This window comes from Parambassis ranga, chromosome 12 (assembly GCF_900634625.1).
Source record: "Parambassis ranga chromosome 12, fParRan2.1, whole genome shotgun sequence".
Taxonomy (NCBI): domain Eukaryota; kingdom Metazoa; phylum Chordata; class Actinopteri; family Ambassidae; genus Parambassis; species Parambassis ranga.
Window position 1 is genome coordinate 15,018,849 of NC_041032.1, and position 24,490 is coordinate 15,043,338.

Sequence of the window (24,490 nt, forward strand, 5' to 3'; positions counted from 1 at the left end):
AGGAGCAAAACACATCCTAAAATTCTGTAATTATGTGCAACAACAACCCTTCAGCTGGATAAAAAAAAACAGGAAATCAAAACTCCCTTTGGGCCTCCATGGTTAGAAACACACACAAGTACTGATTGTTTTGCAGTCTGGAAATAACCATGCCCAACATGCCACAGGACAACTGACTTAACAATTCACATTTTGAGCATTCTGTTTTCTGACTTTTACATTTCTGTCCCCTGTTTAAGTTTTAAGGATTATATTAAACATGGGGCCAACAAAGTATATCTCTAAGCTGTTGACTGCATAAACAAAGTGTAGTGTGTGCAGATGTAGAATTTAATTGTCTGCATTGAAATGACAGTCACACATTCTGATTTTCAGAACAGGTTTTAGTCGAGTATTTATTGCTACACACAGATTCAGGCACTTTTAGGAGTGTTTCAGCGTTTCTTGGGTGCATTCACAGCTTCTTCTTCTTTCAGCTTAGCAGTCACAGTAATCCTACTAGAAAGCCAATTTAAGAGTTCAGAAAATGATACCAGTCTACCACACAGAGTAAAAATGGTCCTAAAGAGTGTAGGAAGTTCAGCATATTGGTTTTATTGTTGCTCTTTGGTACGTAAACTTTAAGGGAATGTGTGCCTTCTCACACGGCGTCCCCCCTTCGGCCTCGGAGGGGAGCTCAGTGGGTGTGGCTGGCTTTGTCGAAGAGAGCTTTCAGCTCCTCCTTGGATGTGGCCTCCTTCTGCTGGACCAATTCAGCGTGGCCTTTGGTGACACCCCAGCCATCAGGGGTGGACAGGGAGGGGCAGTAGGGGCGGCCGGAGGCGGGCTTCAGCTTCTCCCAGTAGTCACGACGGGCCCTACAGAGAGGAATAGGTTTATTAATTTAACCAAATTTAAGGTTTTTTGGGAGGAAGTGTGAGAAACAACCCACCTAGCTCTGACCCAAGGCTTTGTGTGCATCTCCAGGCCGCTGCCCCAGAGGCCGTGCTTCTCAGAGCCAGCAGGCAGGAAACCGCGGTCAGCCTGCAGCTCCTCAGCCACGGCGCGGATGTGATATGGCTCAAATCCACAGCAGCCGCCGATGTAACGAATGCCGGCGTTGTACGCCTCCCGGGCGTATTTCTGCATGTCCCATCTGGTCAGGATCCTCGGCTCCAGACCTGTATCAGGAAACACTGAGCATGAGGGTTTCCTCGACGGAGAATTGCAGTTTTTAAGGCATGAATACACACCGAAGGGGAACTCCGGCAGGTCGATGAATCCCTGCCGGTTGCAGTCGGGGGTGTGGTAGGCCAGTGGCTGGGTCATGTAGTGAGCCTTCAGCCCGGCCTTCTCCACTCCCTCCTTCATCATCTTCACAGTCTTCACACATGTCTCCGGGTCAAAGTGGCAGTTAATGCCCACAATCTGAGCTCCTATAAAACGAGGAACAATGAAGTCAGCATTGCTGTCTGAAACAGTGTCATCACTGAATCCACCACTAGAGGGCACCACATATCCAATTTACATGGATGTTTGGAAAGGCTGCATCCGTCACCTCTTTTACGGGATATTAAAGTAAATATTTGTTTTCATAATATAATATTCATCTTCTGTGTCAAAGCACTTTCTGGATCATGGCTGCATAATTTCAGATCTGTGTTTCTCAGGTTTGATTTGACCAGAAAATGGCGCACAGAGGCTGACAGATGGTTAGATACATGAATTCATCCAATAAGTTACAGGAGTTTCCAAACTTCCTGGAGATGCATGAATTCTCTCTAACTCTGACACTTTGTTTGGCATCATGGGAAATTAACTTTTTATACTCAATCCAGGTGTGCCGGTTTCAGATAATTATAAGATTAGCATCTGCCTTTAGCTTAAATCAACACGACGATGTGATGAACAGTGTGCGTTTGTCGTACCGGCTTTGACGAGTTTAACAGCACAGTCTCCGGGGCTGACTCCATTCAGGTCTCCTTTAGGTCCAATACACAGAGTGGCAGCCACAGGCTTGCCAGTGGTCTTCAGAACCTGGACTGCCCACTCAGCCTCTTCCACGTGCTCGAAGTACTGCAGAGAAAGGACAGAGCTCAGTTAGCATGTGGCTCCTCAGCACCGAGTAACATTCAGCAGGTGGAGATGAGATGTTTGAGCTACAAATGTGAATCAGTCTAATCAATTTGCAAATATTGGCAGCAGCCTTTCATATATCGGTTGAGTCTGCACTTTAACATGCATTGGTTCAGCCTCCAGAACTTTAACAGGAAGATACAGGTGGAATAATTATGGCGGTCCATCTACAACTGGCATCTTTTTTACTCCCCATCCTTCCTACCATCTGAGCAATTTTAAGAGTAATCTAAGTAATTTAAGAATTAAAGTGTGTCTTTTCCTGAGCATTAAATCCTCTTGCTGCTCCTCACCACAGGACACAACTGTAACATGACTCCTACAGCTTCCTCAGATGAGCACTGACATGTGATCAAGTGTACAGTAACACCTCCCTCCTGCCCAGAGGTGTGCATCTTTCCATCCTGTCCGTTTCTTACCTCTGCAATCAAGAAGTCCACGTTTTTCTGGACAAAGACGTCCATCTGCTTCTTGAAGATGGCCTTGACTTCATCCTCACTCTTGCAGCTGAGGTAAGAGGGGGTCTGAGAAACTCCTCCTGCCACCAGAGCGTCACCTTCGTCCGCCACCTCCCTGGCCAGGTCACAAGCTGCTTCGTTTATCTGCTGCCCCTGTAATTCAAACAAGAAAAATATATATACTCTTATACCCTGGTGTCAGCAGAGTCCTGAGTCCATGCTGGGTTGCTGGCTTAGTGCCCACTGTTCTGCCAGGCTGCCAGCCCCTCTGCATGCCTCAGGATGAGACCTCAGAGCAGCTGCAGCTACTCACAGTGAAGCGCTGAGTGTGGCCCCTGTTCTCCAGTTTGTCATCACTTGCGTAGAAAGTGAACGTCTGCATGACATTGGAGCCAGCCCTCAGGAACTCCCGGTGCAGCTGCCGCACTGCAACGACAAGATTCAGCCGCTGAAACTCGAGGCTCATGGGGTGCATGTTAGGAGAGAAACATCAAGAGGAGAATATTACCAGCTTCAGGGTGCTCGGCGGCTGCCTCAGGTGTCCACGGCCCTGCCTTCACATAGCCTCTCTTCTCAAGAGCGAAGACAAATCCTCCGTCCCCGATAACGACCTCTCCAGCATCCAGACGCTCCAAAATACCCTGAGTAAAGAAGAAGTGCGCGCAACTTTACCTGAAATTTACCTGAACACGTTTAAAGATGTGCAAATATGCGCGTTAATTGTTGACGTGATTACCTTCTTCGTTCCAGCTGGTGCCATGATTCTTGTCTTGTTTCTTGGTGGTGGTGCAGCAGCAGCGGGCGGCCACGCTCTCCTTATACAGGGTCCTTCTGAGTTCGGAAAGGACTTTGTGAAGACATCCATGCTGCATTTATAATCCGAGAGGGGTGTGGTTGCCCCTGATGTCACTCCGAGGTCCGCCTGTTTCTTGCAGAGCTCATCTTTCTTCCATCCAGGGACCGCAAAGTTTGCACAAGGCCGCCTATTGTTCAGATAATTCAGTGCGCATTTTCTTTTGATTTGAGCATCGAGACATTTTTTTTTAATTTAATATTGATGGAATAAATGTGGTGGGTGAAACCAGGGGAGATGTTAGAGGGAAAGCTGGCTCATGCAGACAGAGGATGATCCGGTTTAACTGCCTTTTTTAACTAAATGAATAGATGAAAATTTAACCCTGCAGGGAGAGATATAGTCCAAGACATTTGAAGGACCCTGAATGCAGCATCAGAGTGTTTAAAGATGTTTTTGAGTTGTCTTCTTCTTCTTTTCTACTAGTTTCCAGCTTTTTAAATATCTAATAATGTAAAATACAGTATGCAATACTGATCATTTTATACTTTTATTTCCCTTTTTTGACTAGATCACAGTATGCCGACCCATCCCCTCCTGACAGTGGGCACCACCTTGTGCTCCTGATTAACCATCCACCACTACAGGAATCTGCAAAAGGTTCAGCCCTGGTTGCCATGGCGATGCCCTCCTCTGCCAAAGACTGAACACAACAGACCGAGTCCTGGCAACTGCTGGTATGTTAGACGGTATTTGTAGCATCTATGGTTTTAGAAAAAGTGTCACAGACAGACACTGTGTGTTCATAAATTCTTTTTAAAAAGCCTCATATAGAGCTTCAAAAACCTGCAGGTGTGCTGCTTATATCAACATACTCACTGCCATTTAAAGACAGCTAATGGATGGTTAGGCTATGAAGTGAAAGCTACCTGAACAGGTGGCTAAAATTAGTTCCTCAAATGGCCACTTGGGGGCTGGCTCCAAAAGTGAGTCACTCCTACATGTTAATATCAACTGTACAGCAGAAATCAGCACTTTTGTGTTTGTAATGTTAAAGTCCAACTTGTTGTGTTCTCACTCGAGGTGCAGCTCACACACTTGATGTTACTGTGGAACTTGTTGAGTTATTTCTAGAACACAGCTGGTATTCTGGACTCATTAACTTTATGGGTGTTTTTATTCCTTTCAGTCTGACCACCTTAATTCAATAAAGTCATCACAGAGACACTGTGGCTAAATATGATCTATAAAAAAATCCAATTTAATCCACTTCTGCTCTGGTGTCACTAAATAAAGCTGGCATTTGTGTGGTCAGATGATCTGACAAATTAGACTTTTTTTTCTCTGACACCACACAGATTAGTTCAGTAGTGTGTTTGGGTGTTTATATAAACCTGTTATCAGTGAATGTCCAGTTCAAACCTGCTGCAGCTGTTCCAGCTGGGTTAAAGGCTGCGCTGCTGTAAAAAGGACCGTTTAGAGATAATCATTCAGAATCAGCTAGGTCAGTTCTGTTGACTGATGTTTACATTTTACACAACAAACATCACAAAGCACCAGCGATGTTTTCCCCGGCCTTTAGAGGGCAGCAGAGAGCTCACCTCAAATATATCATCATCAGTATCATAAATAGTGTGTACATTGAGCAGCTGTGTGAGGAGAAATGACCCTCCAGACCAGTAGGGGGCAGTAGTATGTATGATAGGAAACAGGAAGAGCTTAATAAAGAGAGTTTAATAACATTCCAGGCGGCCATGATGGGTTTTTTTTAACTTAAATATTCAGCTGAAGATGAATAATGAGTATGATTTCTTCTCATCAGTTGCTAAGCTAAACAGCTAATCAGGTAAAATGTCTCCCATTGGTGAGCTAACTGGCACTAATTTACCATGCTAAATTAGCCGAAAAGCTGCTAACAGTTTATAACAACAGAGCAGGACACACTTCACACTCATTAGACCGGTGGTTTGCTACATCTGGGCCCATAAAGAGCTCCGCCATCTTGTTTCTGAGCTGACTGACTTCCTGTAGCTCCATGACGTATGTATCCTGTGTTGCAATGATAGATATGCATACAGACAGTCTGACAAATTACAAATGTAAAATCAGTCATGAAATTTAATGATTTAATTGAAGTTTTTTTTAAAAAAAAAAACATGTTTCTTTCATGGGTGCATGTGTGGACTGATGTTTTTAAAGCAAAGTGATCAATCTTTATGGGTTTAAAGTGATCAAGAAAAAAACAGCCTCATCTAAGATGATCAAAGTGTGCACTGAATGGATGATCATCAGGACTACAGTCTGTGTTGTTTACGTTAGATAGATCAATCAATAAATGCTCTGAGAGGGGAGAAGGACGCCCCGGCACACAAAGAGTTAAAGTTGACCGAGGGCTGATCCGGGTAAAGTTTCGTGCCAAAGCGCCTGTCGGTGCAGAGGAGGGATATTTGTAAGTACGCGCAGCAGTCCAGGGGTCCAGCGACAGACAGAGAGGGGCGCTGCTCAGCTTTGAAGCGCTTCTGTAGTTTTAGTTTTATTATAAATCTCTCAGTCATGTCTCGGATACTGAACGTGGTCCGCACAGAGCTGCGGAGAGACCTGTCCGCGGGCCGCGGGCTGGCTCGGCTTACCTTGAGGACCATTTGTTGCACGAGTAGTAGAAGACAGGCAGAGCAGGGGTGAGAGGATTCTTTCTGTTTATAAGAAAAATGACATTTAACTCTCAGTAATCACCTTTGAGTTATTCAAATCTGTGCGTAAAGACGCACCAAACACCAAACACGCATGTCAGCTCCAGGTGCAGGTATATGGCAACATTAGCGAGCAGGTCTTCATAAGTGCACTTGTTCCCTGCAGCTGTAATCACTCACCTTCCTCCTCCTCCTCCTCTTCTTTCAGAAATGCCTCCTCGGTGCTCGGGAAGCGGTTGAAGGACACAGCGGAGACGGTCATCATCGGCGGCGGCTGCGTGGGGGTCAGCCTGGCCTATCACCTGGCCAAAGCCGGCATGAAGGACGTGGTGCTGCTAGAGAAGTCCGAGCTGACGGCTGGATCCACCTGGCACGCTGTACGTCCAAGTGTTTGGAAACAGACCTCCAATAACTTGCAATATATGAATATATTAGCATATTTATCCGTTTTGTGACCATAAAAACTTCAGCAGCTGTTGACAAAGATGGATGAATCAGTGTGGATACTGACTCCCACTGACACACAGTTAATCCAGATATGGGCAAAGAGGTGCGGAGGACTCACTCTTTGGAGCCAGCTTCTAGTGGCCACTCAAGGAACTGCATTTTCTAGCCCCCTTGGCTGCTTTAATCTTATTTTAGTCTTTAACTTTCTCCTCAGTATCTCTGCTAAGTTGTTGTGAGGCATGGATTCAAATCTCTTTTCTAGATTACTACATCCAAAGCATGGAGTACGGAGGTATTCTTCCTCGACAGTCTCATTTGCTGAAGGTGTTTACAGCTTCTTCAGTTTGAGTCCTGCAGCTGTCAGGTTGTAAATTTTGGGGGGTTTGAGGTCCTGACCCACTTTAGATTCTACACTCTCCCTCATTCATTTACCAACTCAACACTCTCATGCTATTTATACATGGCTGTCATGTCAGAGAGGGGGGGGGGGGGGTACTCACATCGTGTCGGGTGCTGGAGCCTTTCCCAGCATGCACTGGGTGAAAACACTCTTCAGCTGTTTGCACTCTTCACTTAGCTGCTAACTAGCTGGTGATAATGTGAGTCTTCATAAATGTAGTTTTCTACCATCCTTTTGTAAAGTTGGACATGGAGGACTCTTGTTTGGAGCCAGCCTCTAGTGGGCACTTGAGGAACTGCACTTTTTGACTCTTCTAGTTGTTTCAATCAATTTTTTTTCTGTTTGCAGGCGGGTTTGACCACATATTACCATCCCGGCATCAACCTGAAGAAAGTCCACTATGACAGCATCAAACTATACGAGATCCTGGAGGCTGAAACGGGACAGGTACAGACCACTGCTCATCTCTGCGATGTTTGAAGAATCAAAGTGTCTGTGTACATTTTTCTTTTTAATATGTGTCTTTCATATGAGCAGGCGGTGGGCTTTCACCAGCCCGGCAGCGTCCGTATCGCTTCGACAGCAGCTCGAGTGGATGAGATGAAGTACCAGATGACCCGCACACACTGGCACGTGACGCAGCAGTACCTCATCAAACCGGAGAAAGTCCAGGAGCTTTTCCCTCTGCTTAACATGGACAAGGTCGGTTTGAAACCCTGCAGGATCATGTGACCCTGCACTCATCTGTGCTGAGTCTCCATCATCTCAGACTAGAATAGGATGAGGTGGGTAAAGTGTTCCTGAATGTGGTTCTGTCCTCAGGTTTTGGCCGGCCTGTACACACCCGGAGACGGCCACATCGACCCATACTCTCTGACCATGGCTCTGGCTGCGGGAGCTCGTATGTACGGTGCACAGATCTACAATCCAGCTCCGGTCACCGGGCTGAGCCAGACGTCTGAGGGAAAGTGGGACGTCCAGACTCCTCATGGAACAATCCGTGCAAATCGCATTGTCAACACAGCAGGTTTGTTCTTCCTACTCTGGATCCACATTCACATGCTGATGTGCAGACAGCCGACCGCTAAGTAGCACGGCTGCTAAATTCTACAACAACAAAACATCCTGTTCCTAAACTGAGGGAGCAGAGATGCCCTGTCCTTCCTGTCGCCACCTCCTCATGGAGGGGATCCTCAGCCATGATAGATAGTCCCCTGGGTCAACCTCAGGGCCTTCATCCAGCTGGCTGAAGGGAGGCATGCTGGGTTCATCCCCTCTCTCCTGACTCCTCTCAGTGTGGAGGTGCGGCAGCTCTTAGCCTCACCTGATCTCAGAACCCGACCCCCCCTCATGGAGGAATCTCATTTCCAGGGTTTGTATTTGCGACCCTGTTCTTTCCTTTTCTTACTCAGATTTCCAAACCATAGTGGAGGATATCAAATGTGCCTCCTAACATTCAGATATTTGAAATGCATCTACTCTCTTATGGCTCAGTGAAGTGGTCGTGCACAACTTTTCCTCTGACACCTTTCTCTTCTGCTTTGCAGTAATTTCAGCAACGTTTTATTCAGCATTTGTTTGCTGTCTTTCAGCCAGCGTTGTGTAAAGTGTGCAAAACACTGCCTACCTGTGTCCTGGTGCTGTAATTGCGCAGCACGTTCATAGTCATTTTCCAGGAACCTCCTTTCTGTGAGGTGACAGTGCTGACCCCTGCACCTCAAAATTCTAATTCAGTTCAGTTCAGTTCAGTTTTATTCATATCAGAAATAGTCTCAAAGCGTTTCACAGAAACCCAGAGCATGAGACCCAGAGCCTGAACCCCCTTAAGAGCACTGTGGCAAGGAAAAACTCCCTTTAAGAGGAAGAAACCTTGAGCAGGACCCGTCTCTTAAGGAAGAACCTTCCTGCTGCCAGTCGGCCGGGTAGAGGAGGAGAAGAAGAGGGAGACAGGACAGAGAGGATGAAGGAGAGAGAGAGAGAGAGAGAGAGAGAGAGGAGCAAACATGCAGCAAACATGATACAGTACAGAGCAAACATGACAAGCAAGATGAAACCGTGATTATATTGTAATGGATATCTATATATATCGTCAGTCCATAAGTAGTAATAGTAAGAGATAGTAATCAAAGCAAAGATGAGCAGCAGAGCCTGGTGAAGTCAATGAGCACAGGAGAGTTCAGGGGCCGGACTGCAGGTCAGCATGCAGTAATTCAAAATATTTTTATTCTAGTTATTGTATGTATGGTATGTATGGTCACTTTGTAGAAAAATCCACTTTTTCCTGAACTCAGCCGGTCTGTCAGAAAATCCAAATTCTTTCCGGTGATTTCGATTCTCCGTTAGAGTGCAGACAATAAAACGAGTTATCTGTGGACGCTCGGCTAGACCTTCGCCCTCGCAGACCGCTGCTTGCACAGCGTTGTGGCTCCAGCTGGGTCGTACCAGTTCTGGGGGGATTTTGTTGGCAGCGACTCCTTCCATCCGACCGCTGCTGCTTGTTTGTCTGGCAACAGTTCAGGAATCTGCTTCTGCTCTCCGTGGAAGATGTTGTGTAACATGTATATATGTGGGTCAGTGATATTTTTCATTAGTCGTCAACATTTTCATACAAACAGGATAAGCATGGCTTTAATTGTGAAGACACACACAAACGTTCTGCCTCTTAAAATGTCGCACAGCTGCTTTCATTCACTCTGGTGAGAAGTTGCGCCGCAGCCTTGCTGACCCGTCTTATGTGTGACAACCAGTCCGAACAGGCCAGCAGTTCAGATTTCCTCCAATCTTGAGGCAGCAGCATGTTCACACCTCCTGGCAGAGCGTTTTTTTTTTGTTGCTGATGCTTGTTTTCAGTGCAGCTCCGCTGTGATACTTTCAGTTCACGTTTCACACCTGTGTGGGTTGTTTGCACACATCCTTATCTCACAGTGAGCTCTGCCTCCTGATCCCTGTGACTCCCTTGTGGTTTAAAGATTGATAACAGATGTCACATTGGGAAGGCAGAAGGCAGCCGAACCTGCAGCTGCTGCATTGTACTGAAACCCACAAGCAGCCTTTTTGTTGAGTTTGCATAACACCAAGTTAAGTTTCCTCCCTCCTCCTGTTCTCCAGCGATGCCTCCACAGAGCCTCTTCTTATTCCTGTCTTTGTCCAGCGTTCTTTTCCACATTCCCTCACTTAACTGCAGAAAAAAACCTCTGATTATCATAAGTGTTGTTCCTGATTTAGCCCGCGACCTTTGGAAAACAAATTGCCCTGATTATTTTAAACAGAGAAATGGTGTGATCTGTGCACAGAGCAGGGCTTGTTTCAAAGGTTGGTGAGCTCGCTTGGCTCCATTCATCAACATGAATCGACCCTGTGTATGAGTGCATGTGGTAAACAGGCTGCAGCCAGCTCTTACATAAAAACCCAGCGGATCTTAACAGCAGGCCATGAGACGATTGACGAAATCCACCTTTTATCTTTAACAGAAAAAAGTTAGATTCTTCATTTGAAGTTCAAGTTACACTCACTGTGTGACTGATTAAATGCTCCATGTGAATGGACTGAGGTGTCTGTTTGTGCAGACAGACATGATTCTCCTGCCTGTTTATGGGTAGTTGTGTTTGTATAGGTTCAAATAAGCATTATAACTCCACAGAAACATGTTTGTGTTCTCTCTACTTCTACCGATCTTTAGTCATCTTGAGACTTTATACACTGCAGTGAAAATTGAGCCTAAATGAGGCTAAAACGCTGCAGAGAGCAGTTATTAGCACGCTTGCATCACCGGGCTAAAGATAGCCGCAGAGATCAACAGGTCTTGGTGCCCCAGCTGGCTCCGGCCTCACACTCCGGGTCACAGCGGTGGAGTTTTGGTGTATTCGTTTCATGGGCCTGGTCATACTCCAGGATTTTACCTATGTGTTGCAACAACATAAGACCTCGTGTCTCTTTGTGTAGCTGTTACATCACACACATTGCAGACGACAGACTCTGAGGTTGTGTCGGATATGTTTAGGTGGATGTTAAGTAACCAGTGTGGTGAAAACAGATTTAAACCTTACATTTGGGTGCAGCTTCCAGCTCCCGCTTGCTTTTTTTCTGGCACAGTAAAGTCCTTGTGGCTCTTAAAGAGTTCCTTATGACATCACATCATTTCATTAACCACAGTGTATGTCAGACCGTCTTGCAGCGTGTTTGTGTGTGTGTGTCTTTCTGATTGTTTGCATGGTTTGATCTGAGATGTGAAGGAAGGTGCATGTGTGGGTGCGTGTTGCAGGAGGCGTTGCTTCTTACTTACAATCTGATTCTTTCAGCAGCTTTTGTGTGTCCACCAGGAGAGATAAACTGCACTGAATGGCTCCAATAAAACATGGAGGCACTGGAGAGCACCCTTTGGACATTCTGCAGCCAATTTTCCAATTTTCCATTGAGTCATACAAAAAAAAGAGAGAAGGGGGTGGTTCTGAGTTAAAAAGAAAAAGTCAGAGGGTCAGAAGTTAGAGTGAAATGAAAGATTGATTTTAAAGAAAACTGAATTCTCAAGTCAGAATTCAGTGAAACAAAAGTTTTAAAGTCAGTTTTGTTGAAACCCAGACGGAGAACCAGTCCCATCCTGTCTGTTTCCACCTGATCAGGTGACGTGATACCCTCTTTGTCTGGATTTTCAGGTTTCTGGGCCCGGGAGCTGGGTAATATGATTGGCTTCGAGCACCCCACCATCCCCGTGCACCACCAGTATGTGGTGACAGCGACGGTGCCCGAGGTGAAAGCTCTGAAGAAGGAGCTGGCCGTCATCAGGGACCTGGAGGGCTCTTACTACCTGCGACAGGAGAGGGACGGCCTGCTGTTCGGCCCCTATGAAAAGATGGAGAAGATGGTGCTGCAGGACTCCTGGGTCAGAGACGGAGTCCCTCCAGGTCTGCCGTGTTCCTGTCTCCTTCCTGCTCTGTCTGTCTCTTCTTGCAGGATTCATGTTCATGTCTGTCTGGTTGCTGCAGGGTTTGGGAAGGAGCTCTTCGAGTCGGACCTGGACAGGATTATGGAACATGTGGAGATGGCCATGGAGATGGTCCCCGTGCTGAAGACAGCTGACATCATTAACATCGTGTCTGGACCAATCACATACACCCCTGACCTGCTGCCCATGGTCGGGCCACACCAAGGAGCTCACAACTACTGGACCGCCATCGGCTTCGGGTGAGTGGACCGCAAGTTCTTTGACTCACGTTTTCCAGCCTGCCCCAAGTGGCAAATCGAGGAAGTGCAGCATACACACCTTGGGCTTTGTGTGTTAAGGTACGGCGTCATCCATGCCGGTGGGATTGGCAAGTTCCTGAGTGACTGGATCAGGAATGGGGAGCCGCCTTACGACCTGATCGAATGTGACCCCAACCGCTACGGCAAGTGGACTAATGTGCCCTTCATGTGCGCCAAAGCTCGGGAATCCTATGGCTTCAACAATGTGGGTAAGAAGAACACAACAACACACCTACGTAAAGCATTCTGTGTGTGCTGTCACTGAAACTCCTTTTGGTTTCTTAAGTCGGTTACCCGAAGGAGGAGCGATTTGCCGGCCGGCCAACTTGCCGAACGAGCGGCGTGTACGAGCTGCTGAAGGACAAAGCGTCTATGGGCTTCCATGCAGGCTGGGAACAACCTCACTGGTTCTACAAACCTGGAGATGAAACTGGATACAAGTAAGCCTCTCTGCAGTACCACAGCTATGCTGGACTCGACCAAGAGCAGCCAGGGATACACAAAAATGTAATTACCAACTGGAGCTGCAGCCTTCTAATTAGCAACAATCGCACATTCCTGCCTGTTTTTTTTTAACCACCCTGTAAGCTCGATTAGATTATAGTTGTGATTTATAAGCGTTCACATACATGCAGCATCTTTGTGTGCAGGAAGGACCACAGGAACAAATGTTTATGGACACAATGTTCTGTCCCGGCTCTCTCTCCTCCCTCTCAGCCAGCGCAGAGACGAGCTCACAGCAAAGAGAAGCATTTAGATCCACAGTGAACACATGTAGCACAGTAACACATGTAGGACCACAGCCTCACTCACCTGTAGCGCCATCATCAGGGCTACACAAATCTGCCCACCCGCCGTGGCTTCGACTCCTTCTTTGGTATTTATTCATACACAAATCTGCAGTAGCATGCTAACAAGATAAACCAAAACACCACCATGTTACCGTTACTTGACCATGTTAGCATGCTAATGTTGGATACAGTACAATATGATGCATTATGCTAATGCTATGAAACACTTGGAACGTAATGTAGTCAATAGAGGCTACGTTTTTATTTCTAAAAAAACAGATATTTACACAGCTAGCAGCTACATTTAGCAGGACAACAATTCGCTAGCTTGGACATTTTTGATCATTAGCTGTGAGAAGTTGGTGTTTGGAGATATATGGATCCATTGTTCAGTTTTTGGTGACCATCAGGCACACAAATGTGTGTTAACAAGCTGCTTCATTCGACAAGAGAACAATGTCCATTCATTACACTAATGCAGCTGTTTTCCCCAGAACCCCAATAAAAGGCCTGTGGAATAAGTTGCTGCTTGTTAAAGTAATAAGTGGCCCCAGAAATAAAGAAGTCATTGATTTTGGTTCTGCGCTCAGGCCCAGTTTCCGTCGCACCAACTGGTTCGGGCCGGTAGGCAGAGAGTGCAGGCTGGTGATGGAGAAGGTGGGCGTGATCGACCTGACGCCTTTTGGCAAGTTCATCGTGAAGGGGAGGGACTCGCACAAGCTGCTGGATCGCCTCTTCGCCAACACGATGCCAAAGGTAGAGCCCACATCTGCTACACACACACATGCGGTGCTGACAACACGCCTGCGTATGTGTGCGTGTGTGTTTTCAGGTGGGACACACTAACATCAGCCACATGTTGACGCCTGCTGGGAGAGTGTATGCTGAGGTCACCATCACACAGCTGTCACCGGGAGAGTTCCTGCTCATCACGGGCTCGGGGTCAGAGCTGCACGATCTCAGGTAAAACGCCTCAGAAACGTCCGTCCAGCAGTGAAAACCTGGCTTGGTTGTTGTTACATAACTTTGAGAATCCTGGCTCAGTAGCTTTTCTGGACTCTGGATCCTCTTTTAATGATTCCTTCAGCAGAGAGAGTGCAATTTACAGGGCACAAAAACTCCATTCAAATCAATATCTCACTGCTCCGTCTGTGGCCCTGTATTGCCTGCTTTTGTTTACCTTAGAGTTAGCTAATCGGTGTCAATCCGGCCCCACAGTGTTCTAGTTTTTATACCTTGTTACTTCCACAAAGATATGCTGAAAGAGCTTGTATGGATGAAGTTCTAGCCCATATGGTGCCCTGAAATGGTCTGGTAGTTCCTCTGGTCTAAATGTGCTACTCTGGTACCCTGTGGTACCTACTAGGAATGTCCCGATCCAATCACGCGATCGGAAATCGGGCCCGATTACGTGATTTTAGACTCGATCGGAATCGGACATTACCTCCTGATCAGGACTCGGATATATATTTATTAGGGCTGTCAAAGTTAACGCTTTCTGTGCAGGGTGGCTCTGTGTCTTGTAGCGCAGGGGTATGACAGTTGCTTTTGGTGCGACAGGTCCTGGGTTCGAGACCTTGATGTGCTGCGTGTGTGAAATCAAATGACTCAGACTCGGACTCGAGGGCAAAACAACCTGATCGGGACATCCCTAGCACCTACATATACATGTAAAGACAACAGGCATTTTCCCACTGCAGGAACTAACTCTGACCCCAGCCCGATATTACAGGTGTTCCTGTAGGAGTTCTTTCATTGCTGGTTTTTAGGTGAGAAACAGGCAGTTATTGTTGGCTTATTATGCTGCAGATGATGATTTATTACATCATGAGCCCAGCAGACCACAGTCGATGCAGGGTAGTTCCTGTGTGGAGTTCCTGCGGTGGGGATGCAGCCTTTCATTATCCTGCACACACATAATAACAATATTCAGCTCATAATGTGAACCGAGAAGCACAAACAGCGGTCGGTTCTCCGTCTCACACACTCAGGTCAGAGTTCAGTCTAAAGCTGTGCAGAGGAACACTTTCTCTCACAGTCCGTTTTATACGGCAGAAACCTGAAACCATTCAGCAGCTGTTAACACGACGCCCCTCTGTTTGCTCCAATCAGGACGCAGCATATTAAAACATTCATCTTCATCTCCTCTCTGAAAGAGGAGAGGGAGATTTAAACCATCCGCAGCGACCTCTAGTGGCCATTCTGGGGTCATAGCTGGTAAACATTTGTTATAGAATGATGGAACGTCTCTGTACTTAGGTGGATTGAAACTGAAGCTGCAGACGGCGGGTACGATGTTGACATCAGCAACGTAACAGAAGACATGGGCGTGCTCGGCATCGCAGGACCGAACTCCCGCAAGGTTCTGCAGAAACTGACAGACGAGGACATGAGCGACGCTGGGTTTAAATTCCTCCACTGCAAGTCCATAACGCTCGCCGGCATTCCTGTCCGAGCCATCAGGATCTCATACACCGGTAAGAGAAAACTCGAATCACAGGACGTGCAAATATTCTGTCAGAGGATATTTAATACTGAAAATAAGCACAGACCATGGCCATGAGCTGAGCGCTGTAAGGTGATATTGTGTGTGTGTGTAGGTGAACTCGGCTGGGAGCTGTACATTGACCAGAAGAACATGGCCACTGTGTACCAGGCCATGATGGAAGCAGGAAAAGATGAAGGCATCGACAATTTCGGCACCTACGCCATGTCCTCCCTCAGACTGGAGAAAGGCTTCAGAGGCTGGGGAGCAGAGGTACACACACACACACACACACACACACACACACACACACACACAGTCTTCTGTTTGATCCTTCTGTTGTGCCTTAACAACATGTGACTTAATGTTGCCTGCCTGTGTGTTGTTTTATGACTTTGCAGATGAACTGTGACACTAATCCTCTGGAGGCTGGACTGGATTACTTCATTAAACTCAACAAGGTAAACTTCAAGCTTCTGTGATGTTTTTTTTTTGTACTTGTGTCCTCAACGCTCTGTTTGTGTCCACATCGTCCAGCCTGCGGACTTCATCGGCAAAGCAGCTCTGCAGGAGATCAAGTCCAAAGGCCTGAAGAGGAAGCTGTCCTACATCTCCGTGGATACAGACGATATCGACCCTGAAGGCAACGAGACCGTGTGGCACAACAGCAAGGTCAGCATCGCCTGAAAGCTGTGATGTCACATCCTGTTTTAAGGCAGTTTTTTTTTTCTTTTACTTCCTTGTTTTCTCTCTCAGGTCGTCGGCAACACGACGTCCGGCGCCTACAGCTACAGCAGCCAGCAGAGCCTGGCGTTCGCCTACCTGCCTCTGGAGCTGTGCTCTGTGGGCCAGAAGGTGGAGGTGGAACTGATGGGGAGGAAGTACCCCGCCATGGTCATCCAGGAGCCCATAGTCCTCACCGAGCCCACACGGACCCGGCTGCAGAAGAAAGCAAAGAGCAAAGCATAAATCAGCCCCCGAGGAACAATCCTACCGTGAAATACAGAGGAGGGAATCTATGTGTGGTCCACAAGCTGAGAGAGGGAGCACAGAGAGAGCACAGGTGTCGTCTTATGAATGTTTCTAAGCACCTGCAGCTGTCATGTGACGTCCCTTCACCTCAGTGTCTCACAGTGTTAGAAGTAATTTACTTTTTATTCCATAAATGGATGTTGAAGGTTTACACAAGTCAACTGAAGAACAGCTAAATAACATTTATTAGAAAATAACAAAAAAATGTTGCTGCTGCGTTTTTAAGAGTCTTAAAAGGGAGACTGTTAAACTGTGACTGTTTATAAATACCAAAAACCAAAAGAAACTGAATATTTGTACAAAGAGGTTTTTGTAAATCTGTTTTTGTTACTAATGTAATTATTATTTCAATTCTTGTTAATTAAAGTGTTTCACTCACTGGCCTATCTAAACCTGTAAAAATGTGACAAAGGCTTAAACATGTTTACATTTAACATTTAAAAAAAACATTTAATCATGTAAAATGCGCTGTTTTGTCAATTTATCTTATTCTGTTGTTTCTTCCGGTTTCTTTCGGCTTCCGTACGTTCACGTGATTTTGCTGATTTTCCGGCCATCTGATTGGCTGCTGCCGTCCAGGCAGCGTTTTCAATCTGTGACACCCGGAAGTGTCAACAAGTTGCGGGTCAGCGTTCACGAGTTATGAGTTTGAGATGATCACATTAAAGACCTCTGACCGGGACAGCTAACGAACTATTTCCTGGCGCTACATGTGTGTGTTCCTCCGCTGCAGGCAGCCGGACGGACTTCCGGGTTGACTGTAGTCGGACTTTAAAAGACCCGTGTTCAGGTTGTAAATAAGGGAAATGCGGATGCACGTTAGGAGGCAGCTTTCTTTCTGGGTCGTGGTGAGTTTCTCCGCGGTGTTCGCGGCTCCGCGGCCTCACGTCGTGTTTATTCTCGCTGATGACTTCGGCTGGTACGATGTCGGCTACCACGGCTCCGAGATCAAAACGCCAAACCTGGACCGACTGTCGGCCAAAGGGGTCCGCCTGGAGAACTACTACGTGCAGCCGCTGTGCACGCCCTCCAGGAACCAGCTCATGACCGGCAGGTACCAGGTCAGATCCGCATCAACCCCCCACTGCTCATGTGATGCAGTTCTTCTCAGAAATCCTCTACTTTGCATTTTCTAGGCAAATAAGTTGAATTTATTACAAACTTTTACATGTTTGTACAGTAAACCTCAGAATAAACCTGACAAGTTCATTTAGATGAAGTTTGTACACTTTATGTGTTCTTAAAAACTCATCTGGATGTTGGTGGGAAGAAGAACCTCTTCTCACCTCAGGACGTTATTATTTTGAAACTTTCCTTGCATCACTGTCGCACACAGTTCCTTCTTCTGCTGACTGTCTTTTGTTTTTAACCCTCAGATTCACACGGGCATGCAGCACCAGATCATCTGGCCCTGCCAGCCGTACTGCGTGCCCCTGGATGAGAAGCTGCTGCCTGAGCTCATGAGGGAGGCCGGCTACGCCACACACATGGTGGGCAAGTGGCACCTGGGCATGTACAAGAAGGACTGCCTGCCCACCCGCCGTGGCTTCGACTCCTTCTTTGGTATTTATTCATATCATTTATGGGAATGTATGTGTCATGGTGCATTCAAGTACCACGGGAAAGTTCAAAGAGCAAATCTTTTTCTATGATGAACAGTGTAATTTTAATTAAAGTGTGTGTCTCAGGCTACCTGACGGGCAGCGAGGATTACTTCACCCATGTGCGCTGTTCTCCCGTCCCTCCTGGTAACCTGACCCGCTGTGCCCTGGACCTGAGGGACGGGGAGGAGGTCGCCACGGCGTACAACGGAAGCTACTCCACCGAGCTGCTCAGCCAGAAAGCCAGCAACATCATCAGAAAACACAACTCGAACAAGGTGACACACACACACACACACACACTGTTCCATAGAGCAGTGCAGCTTTCTGTGCTGTGAGTCGTTTCATGTGTCTTCTTGCTCTTTCAGCCGCTCTTCATGTACGTGGCGATGCAGGCCGTCCATGATCCCCTGCAGGTCCCGGAGCGCTATGTGGCCCCCTACAGCTTCATCAAAGACCCTCATCGCAGGCGGTACGCCGGCATGGTGTCTGCCATGGACGAGGCGGTGGGTAACATCACTGCGGCTCTGCAGCAGAACGGACTCTGGAACAACACGGTGCTCATCTTCTCAACAGGTACGAGGCTCTGGATGAAGGCCAGTCCTTCTCTGTCATCAATACAGACGTCCTTATGTTTTATAGACGTCCTAACGTCTTTGATTTATATACACTCAACAAAAATATAAACGCAACACTTTTGTTTTTGCTCCCATGTTTCATGAGATGGACTTGAAGATCTAAACTTCATTCCAGATACACAATATTACCATTCCTCTCAAACATTGTTCACAAATCTGTCTAAATGTGTGATAGTGAGCACTTCTGCTTTGCTGAGATAATCCATCCCACCTCACAGGTGTGCCACATCAAGATGCTGATCTGACATCATGATTAGTGCACAGGTGTACCTCAAACTGCCCACAATAAAAGGCCACCCTGAAATGTGCATTTTGTTTCTGCTTTATTGGCGGTCTGGGGACTCAGAACCAGTCAGTATCTGGTGTGACCACCATTTGCCTCATGCAGTGCAACACATCTTCTTCGCATAGAGTTTATCAGATTGTCTATTGTGGCCTGTGGAATGTTGGTCCACTCCTCTTCAATGGCTGTGCGAAGTTGCTGGATATTAGTGGGAACTGGTGCACGCTGTCGTATACGCGAACATTTGTGAACAATGTTTGAGAGGAATGGTAATATTGTGTATCTGGAATGAAGTTTAGATCTTCAAGTCCATCTCATGAAACATGGGAGCAAAAACAAAAGTGTTGCGTTTATATTTTTGTTGAGTGTATATATATGTTATGTTTTTGCCTGTTATTTTCAGTCCGACCTCTGAGAACACCTTATGTGATGTTTTGGTGTGTCCACTAGAGGGCGGTGTCTTATTCAGAACCATAAAAAAAAAAGGCATGGAAAAGGCATTAAGCAGCAGAACAGTTCAGGAGTCGACTCTTAGACTCTTAGACTTTGCATGTCTTCATATTTTCTGACAGATAACGGGGGTCAGACTCTGTCTGGTGGCAGCAACTGGCCTCTCCGGGGGAGGAAGTGGTCCCTGTGGGAAGGAGGGGTCCGGGGAGTGGGATTTGTCACCGGCCCGCTGCTGAAGCGACCAGGGAGCGTCAGCCGCGAGCTCATCCACATCTCTGACTGGCTGCCGACGCTCGTGGGCCTGGCCGGGGGCAGCGCCAATGGCACCAAGCCGCTGGATGGATTCAATGTGTGGAACACCATCAGGTGAGCTGCAGCGGCCCCTGCTGGCAGCAGGTCGTCGGTGGTCTGGGTTTTGTAGACCGGGGGCGGCTGAGTCTGACAGCCTGGCCTCTCTTTGTGTGTCTGTTGTGTCTTCGTGTGTTTAAGGTGGAGCTTTTCTCTTACAGCAAAGGCTTCGCTTCACCCAGACTGGAGCTGCTGCACAACATTGATCCCATGTATGTTGACATCGCTCCATGTAAGTTCACGCTTACATGCTCCATTCTGAACTCTCCAATAGTCCTTAAATGCATCGTGTGACATATGAAATTGAAAGTCATCTTACTCAGCTGGTGTTGGTGGATGGGGTCCATGCTCAGCTCTGTCCTCTCTGCAGGTCCTGGACAGCTGCAGCGTGTAGCTGTTAGAGGACACTCAAAGGTGGAGTCCAGGTTCAACGTGTCTACGCACGCCGCCATCCGCTTCTCAAACTGGAAGCTGCTGACAGGATACCCGGGTCAGTGCCTCCTCTCCTGCGACAGTTTAATTTCTGGCTTCAACAGTTCATCAGACAATAAGAATAAAAACATCATTAACCCTCTAATAAAAAAAAAAAAAAAACACCGCCTGTCCTCCATCTTTGTGTCCTTCAGGCTGTGACGTTTGGTTCCCTCGACCCGGCTCCGACACCACCACCACCACCTCCTCCTCTAAGCTGCAGCCGCTGAAGCCCGTGATGCTGTTCGACATGGAGAAGGATCCAGAGGAGCGGAGCGAAGTGTCCGATCAGTTCCCCGCAGTCGTCGATTATCTCCTCGGCCGACTTGAACGCTACCAGAGAACTGCTTTGCCAATAAAATTCCCTGATGGTGACCCCACATGTGACCCGGGACCTGAAGGAGCCTGGGGGCCCTGGGCTTAGATGGAGGTGACGGGAGTGTGTTGGGTTTACTGTGGGTTCTGACAGCAGGTATCACCTCTGCTTCCTGAACGTGAGCTGCAGGCGGTGCTGATCTGTGAAGACCACGTCCCCCATGTCCCTGCTGGTTCAAAACAAAAAAGAGACATGCAACCAATCATTAACCAGACAGAAGGGTGCTACCTTCCAGACTGCAGTGTTTTTACAGATCATATAGTGAATATTTAAGCTTTTAAATTTGCACTTTTTTCTATATTCACAATGAAGGAAGTGATTTGGAGCCACAACGTGCCATAAAGCCGAAGAATGTTCAGATTTAGCTTCTTTAAGCTTTTTGTTTCGGTCGCCCACTTATTTGTGTGTGGCGCCTTTCTCTGTTTGCTCAGGACAAACCAAAGTTTCGCACAGTGAGTCATGAATGGTCTTATAAGACTGATAAAAACCGCACAGTGTATAAAAGCCATGAGAGAGGTTTGATGGCCAAACTCAGTTAGCAGTAAAATGCTAATATCTGTTAGCCAGCTACAAGGGGAAGAGGCTACAAAGAAAAACAAGATGGCGACTGATTGGAGAAATTAGATTTTGATATGGTGTCTTTGTACATTTATGAATAAATATCTTCATGTCTTTAAGCCTTTGACATCAAAACTGCTGAGATTACAGAGATTATATTTGGATTAAAGCAGCCAGGTAATCTCCAACAAGCGTTTCCTCCATTTTCTTCCCATTATAACTTGGTGTTTTTTCATACATCACCCATCTATCAACTTCATTTCTTGTCTGTTATTTTCAGTCCTTGTGTGATGTTTTGATGTGTCCACTAGAGGGCGGTGTCTTATTCAGAACCATAAAAAACAGCTCATCTGAACATGTGGCTGCTCAGAGGCTCCACATGTGGAGCGCCTGATGGTTCACATCTGAAGCAGGGAGCTGCTTTGAGGTTATTTTCAGTGTTTTAAAGGCTCATTAGGAGACAGGAACAATGCTGTGAAGGTGAAGTGTGAGGCGGTGGTGGCCTGGTTGTTCCAGCACACTCCCATTTAAATGGCCATGTGCTGCACACACACACACACACACACACACACACTCTGCTGTGTGTTATCACTCTCTGTCACTGTGATCACTGACTCACTCATGTCAGCCTTAACAGAATGAAATGAGGCCTGAACTTGTTGCACCCCGAGTTTCCCCTGGTGATGAAATTCTCTGGGACTTTACTGTGAGCAGACGAGCAGCAGAGCTGCAGGGAGACTGGAGGGGAGCTGCCTGTGGAGAGCCAGAGCAGCTGGAAAAGGCATTAAGCTGCAGAACGGTTCAGGAGTCGACTCAGACTACTTCCTGGACTTGCGTGATCGCTCTGCCACTGACAGGGGAGCCCAGGCTGGACAGGATTGGTTGAGCTGTGTTTATACTGGAGGTCTGACTCTGACTTGTGTAATGGTTGGATACAGTGCAGGAGACAAACAGATGAGCAGCACTTTGACGGCTCAGATCCTTCTTGTTCCAGCAGGTGTTGGACGCAGTGACATTCATGCACATCAGAGGATGAACCCAGTCCTCTGACAGACTTGTCCCACATTTCCAAACTCAAAAGTTCAAAAGTTTGTCCAACATAGAAGCTAAACAACCAGTTCATCACTTACGGATCTAGTGTATTTAATTCTACAGTTCAAATGAAAGTGACAAAGCTGCCAACACCTCATCCGAGCCGTTAGCTAAGCTACAGCTAGTTAGCTAGCTGCCGCTGCCTCGCATCAGTTATTAAGTCCACACGTCTGTGTTCGCTAGCAAAGCAAGCTAGCCAGCTATCGGTAAGTAATAACATTAACTAAGGTGGATACACTGCATAGTGCTAATAAGTTATGTTGCTAATGATAACATTATTTAGCCAAGGCTAGCCAGCTAGCTGTAACATAGCCCCACTGCTATTAGCTTGTGTTTTTCACATTTCTCACACTGTATTTTGCTAACGATTACCTGGCTAAACAATCAAGCTAGCTGTAGCTACACAGAACTTAGCAAGTATGGATGATTTTTGTAGCTAGCTAGCTAGCTAGCTGCTTTGGTGGGCATATCTATTTGGATGGTTATTTGCTACATTAGGTAGCAACAGTTTGCCTGTGTTAGCAGCTAAGCTAAAGTGTCTGAAGTGTGATGCTTCCTTTAAATCATAGCTCTGAAAGCATCTTAAATTGTCACTTTTATTTTGCTTCTTTAATCTACCCTATCTGTGTGTAATAAATCATCATAACTCCATACTTCTAGTGCTAATTAGCATACATTAGCAGGCTAACTAAGATGCAGCTCAAAGCACCGCTAACCCTCACACAGGTTTCTACACAAAGCTCAGAGGAAACGTTATTTTCAGCTGGTATCCTGCAGAAGTTCGAGTTCTTAGATGTAATTGCAGTGTCTCTCGGATCATGTCTCTTCTTGAGCACGGAGAGATGAAATATTCTCCTGCTATAAAATCAACATTTGCACAGAGAATTTCCACAGAGCAGCAGAGAGACGCTGGAACGTGCATGAAATCTACAGCGGGTGGAAATTTAAACCGCCGGCTCAGCTTTCAGCACTGACACAGTCCTCGCTGTTATATTTATGTCTCTGCATTCTCTGACTCTTGTTGTTGGACAGGTGATGGAGGTCCGACTCTGGAAGTGGAAGACCTCTGTGGGACGGAGGGAGCAGCCCCGGTGGGCCTCATCCACACCTCCGACCACACGTCAGGCCTGAGGGCCTGAGGCCTGAGGGCCTGAGGGCTGCAGGGACAGGATGTGGACCAGGATCAGGTGAGCTGCAGCCACGTCAGCTGGCGTCCTTCTCTGGGCGGCAGGTCCGTCTGTGGTCTGGGGTTCTGTGCGGAGCCAGCGGCTGGGTCTGACAGCCTGCCCTCTCTTTGTGCCTCTTTCCGATCCTTCCCCCCACAGAGTCTTGTTCTTGTAGGAGCCTTCAATAAGCCCTTTGTTACTGTGGCAATGGGAGCTCAAAGAAAAGGAAATTCCATCTGTCACTCTCACACAGATCTGTGCTCCGTCTCTGCTTCACCTCTGAGAGCGGAGAGCCTCCACTGTTAGATCAGATCATTGATTTCAAGCAGCTGCATGTCTGAGATGTTGTCCTGTAGATGTTATGTATTGAATTAGTTATCAGTGAGTATCAGCCGTCCCGCCTCCTGCTTGACTGACACTTTCAATCTGTAAACTAAATGTGGACGCAGTGAAGGAGCTGGGATTGAGGGCTGCAGCAGAAAATCCAGGCTCAGCCTGAAACCACAAACTACCACTCACAGCCTCCGCTTCACTCCATTGGCTGACGCACGTCAGCTGACCGCTGTGAGCCGCACACACACAGCAGCTGTTTGTTTCTGCTGCTTTGCTCCTTCATTGTGTTGTAATTGGGTTTTTTTTTTTACAGAGAGCAGCCTGACAGCCCAGCGGAGGGAATAAAAACCCAAATGAAGGCGCTGAGCTCGGGCGGGCGGGTGGTGGAGCGAGAGAGAGTTATTTCAGTTGTTATCAGACACTGTGGTCAGAGAGAGTCGTGTGTTTTCTCTGCGGTCAGAGCTGCTTCAGATTTGCAGATCCCACTGGACTCCACAGACATCACAGTGTGTGTGTGTGTGTGTGTGTTAGTTGTGTATCTCTGCTTTTATCTTCTCTACAGTAAAGCGTGCCCTAACCTGAGAAACTCTCTGTGTAGGTTCACGCTGAGCTTTATATGCTTTAAATAACCTGACAGTGACACCAGCGACTCTTCGTCTGATTCAGCAACAAAAAACTCAACTCTTACAAAAAAACATCAGAAGAATGAGGCAGATCATCTA

General features: G+C 47.0%; 3 protein-coding genes across 6 annotated transcripts; 2 read left to right on the forward strand and 1 right to left on the reverse strand.

Moving 5' to 3' along the window:
- Nucleotides 1–368: 368 nt before the first annotated feature.
- On the reverse strand, nucleotides 369–3,466 carry bhmt (betaine-homocysteine methyltransferase). The gene is made up of 8 exons (XM_028417334.1): nucleotides 3,310–3,466; nucleotides 3,082–3,214; nucleotides 2,887–2,999; nucleotides 2,535–2,726; nucleotides 1,908–2,055; nucleotides 1,233–1,415; nucleotides 932–1,160; nucleotides 369–857 (listed from the first exon to the last, which is right to left on the reverse strand). Exons 1-8 carry the CDS (start codon nucleotides 3,436–3,438, stop codon nucleotides 677–679), a joined length of 1,308 nt encoding a protein of 435 aa, XP_028273135.1. The 5' UTR covers nucleotides 3,439–3,466; the 3' UTR covers nucleotides 369–676.
- dmgdh (dimethylglycine dehydrogenase) lies at nucleotides 3,434–16,844 on the forward strand. 4 transcript variants are annotated; one of them, XM_028417329.1, is made up of 17 exons: nucleotides 3,434–3,575; nucleotides 3,938–4,103; nucleotides 6,265–6,433; nucleotides 7,252–7,350; nucleotides 7,441–7,605; nucleotides 7,726–7,930; nucleotides 11,556–11,804; nucleotides 11,886–12,084; nucleotides 12,184–12,353; nucleotides 12,431–12,584; nucleotides 13,526–13,691; nucleotides 13,768–13,898; nucleotides 15,195–15,412; nucleotides 15,536–15,693; nucleotides 15,822–15,881; nucleotides 15,958–16,092; nucleotides 16,177–16,844. In XM_028417329.1, the coding sequence occupies exons 3-17, from the start codon at nucleotides 6,374–6,376 to the stop codon at nucleotides 16,387–16,389; spliced, it is 2,382 nt and encodes a 793-aa protein (XP_028273130.1). In that variant the 5' UTR covers nucleotides 3,434–3,575; nucleotides 3,938–4,103; nucleotides 6,265–6,373; the 3' UTR covers nucleotides 16,390–16,844. The 4 variants fall into 4 exon arrangements, with proteins under 4 accessions (XP_028273130.1, XP_028273129.1, XP_028273131.1 ...); XM_028417328.1 differs by lacking the exons at nucleotides 3,434–3,575; nucleotides 3,938–4,103 and adding an exon at nucleotides 5,774–6,044; XM_028417330.1 differs by lacking the exons at nucleotides 3,434–3,575; nucleotides 3,938–4,103 and adding an exon at nucleotides 6,071–6,169.
- A 110-nt stretch (nucleotides 16,845–16,954) lies between these two features.
- On the forward strand, nucleotides 16,955–21,365 carry arsb (arylsulfatase B). The gene is made up of 8 exons (XM_028417332.1): nucleotides 16,955–17,513; nucleotides 17,829–18,015; nucleotides 18,141–18,331; nucleotides 18,422–18,629; nucleotides 19,547–19,790; nucleotides 19,934–20,004; nucleotides 20,143–20,262; nucleotides 20,399–21,365. The coding sequence occupies exons 1-8, from the start codon at nucleotides 17,259–17,261 to the stop codon at nucleotides 20,665–20,667; spliced, it is 1,545 nt and encodes a 514-aa protein (XP_028273133.1). The 5' UTR covers nucleotides 16,955–17,258; the 3' UTR covers nucleotides 20,668–21,365.
- Nucleotides 21,366–24,490: the final 3,125 nt, after the last annotated feature.

Excerpts from the sequence above, each read along its gene's own strand:
- bhmt (XM_028417334.1), bottom strand. The coding sequence starts at position 3,438 with ATGGATGTCTTCACAAAGTCCTTTCCGAACTCAGAAGGACCCTGTATA. Across the intron at positions 2,056-2,534 it reads TGGACTTCTTGATTGCAGAG|TACTTCGAGCACGTGGAAGA; the intron begins GTAAGAAACGGA and ends CTTTCTCTGCAG. Across the intron at positions 858-931 it reads AAGCCTTGGGTCAGAGCTAG|GGCCCGTCGTGACTACTGGG; the intron begins GTGGGTTGTTTC and ends TCCTCTCTGTAG.
- dmgdh (XM_028417328.1), top strand. The coding sequence starts at position 5,920 with ATGTCTCGGATACTGAACGTGGTCCGCACAGAGCTGCGGAGAGACCTG. Across the intron at positions 12,085-12,183 it reads TGGACCGCCATCGGCTTCGG|GTACGGCGTCATCCATGCCG; the intron begins GTGAGTGGACCG and ends TTGTGTGTTAAG. Across the intron at positions 13,899-15,194 it reads TCAGAGCTGCACGATCTCAG|GTGGATTGAAACTGAAGCTG; the intron begins GTAAAACGCCTC and ends CTCTGTACTTAG.
- arsb (XM_028417332.1), top strand. The coding sequence starts at position 17,259 with ATGCGGATGCACGTTAGGAGGCAGCTTTCTTTCTGGGTCGTGGTGAGT. Across the intron at positions 19,791-19,933 it reads AATGTGTGGAACACCATCAG|CAAAGGCTTCGCTTCACCCA; the intron begins GTGAGCTGCAGC and ends TTTCTCTTACAG. Across the intron at positions 20,005-20,142 it reads GTATGTTGACATCGCTCCAT|GTCCTGGACAGCTGCAGCGT; the intron begins GTAAGTTCACGC and ends TCCTCTCTGCAG.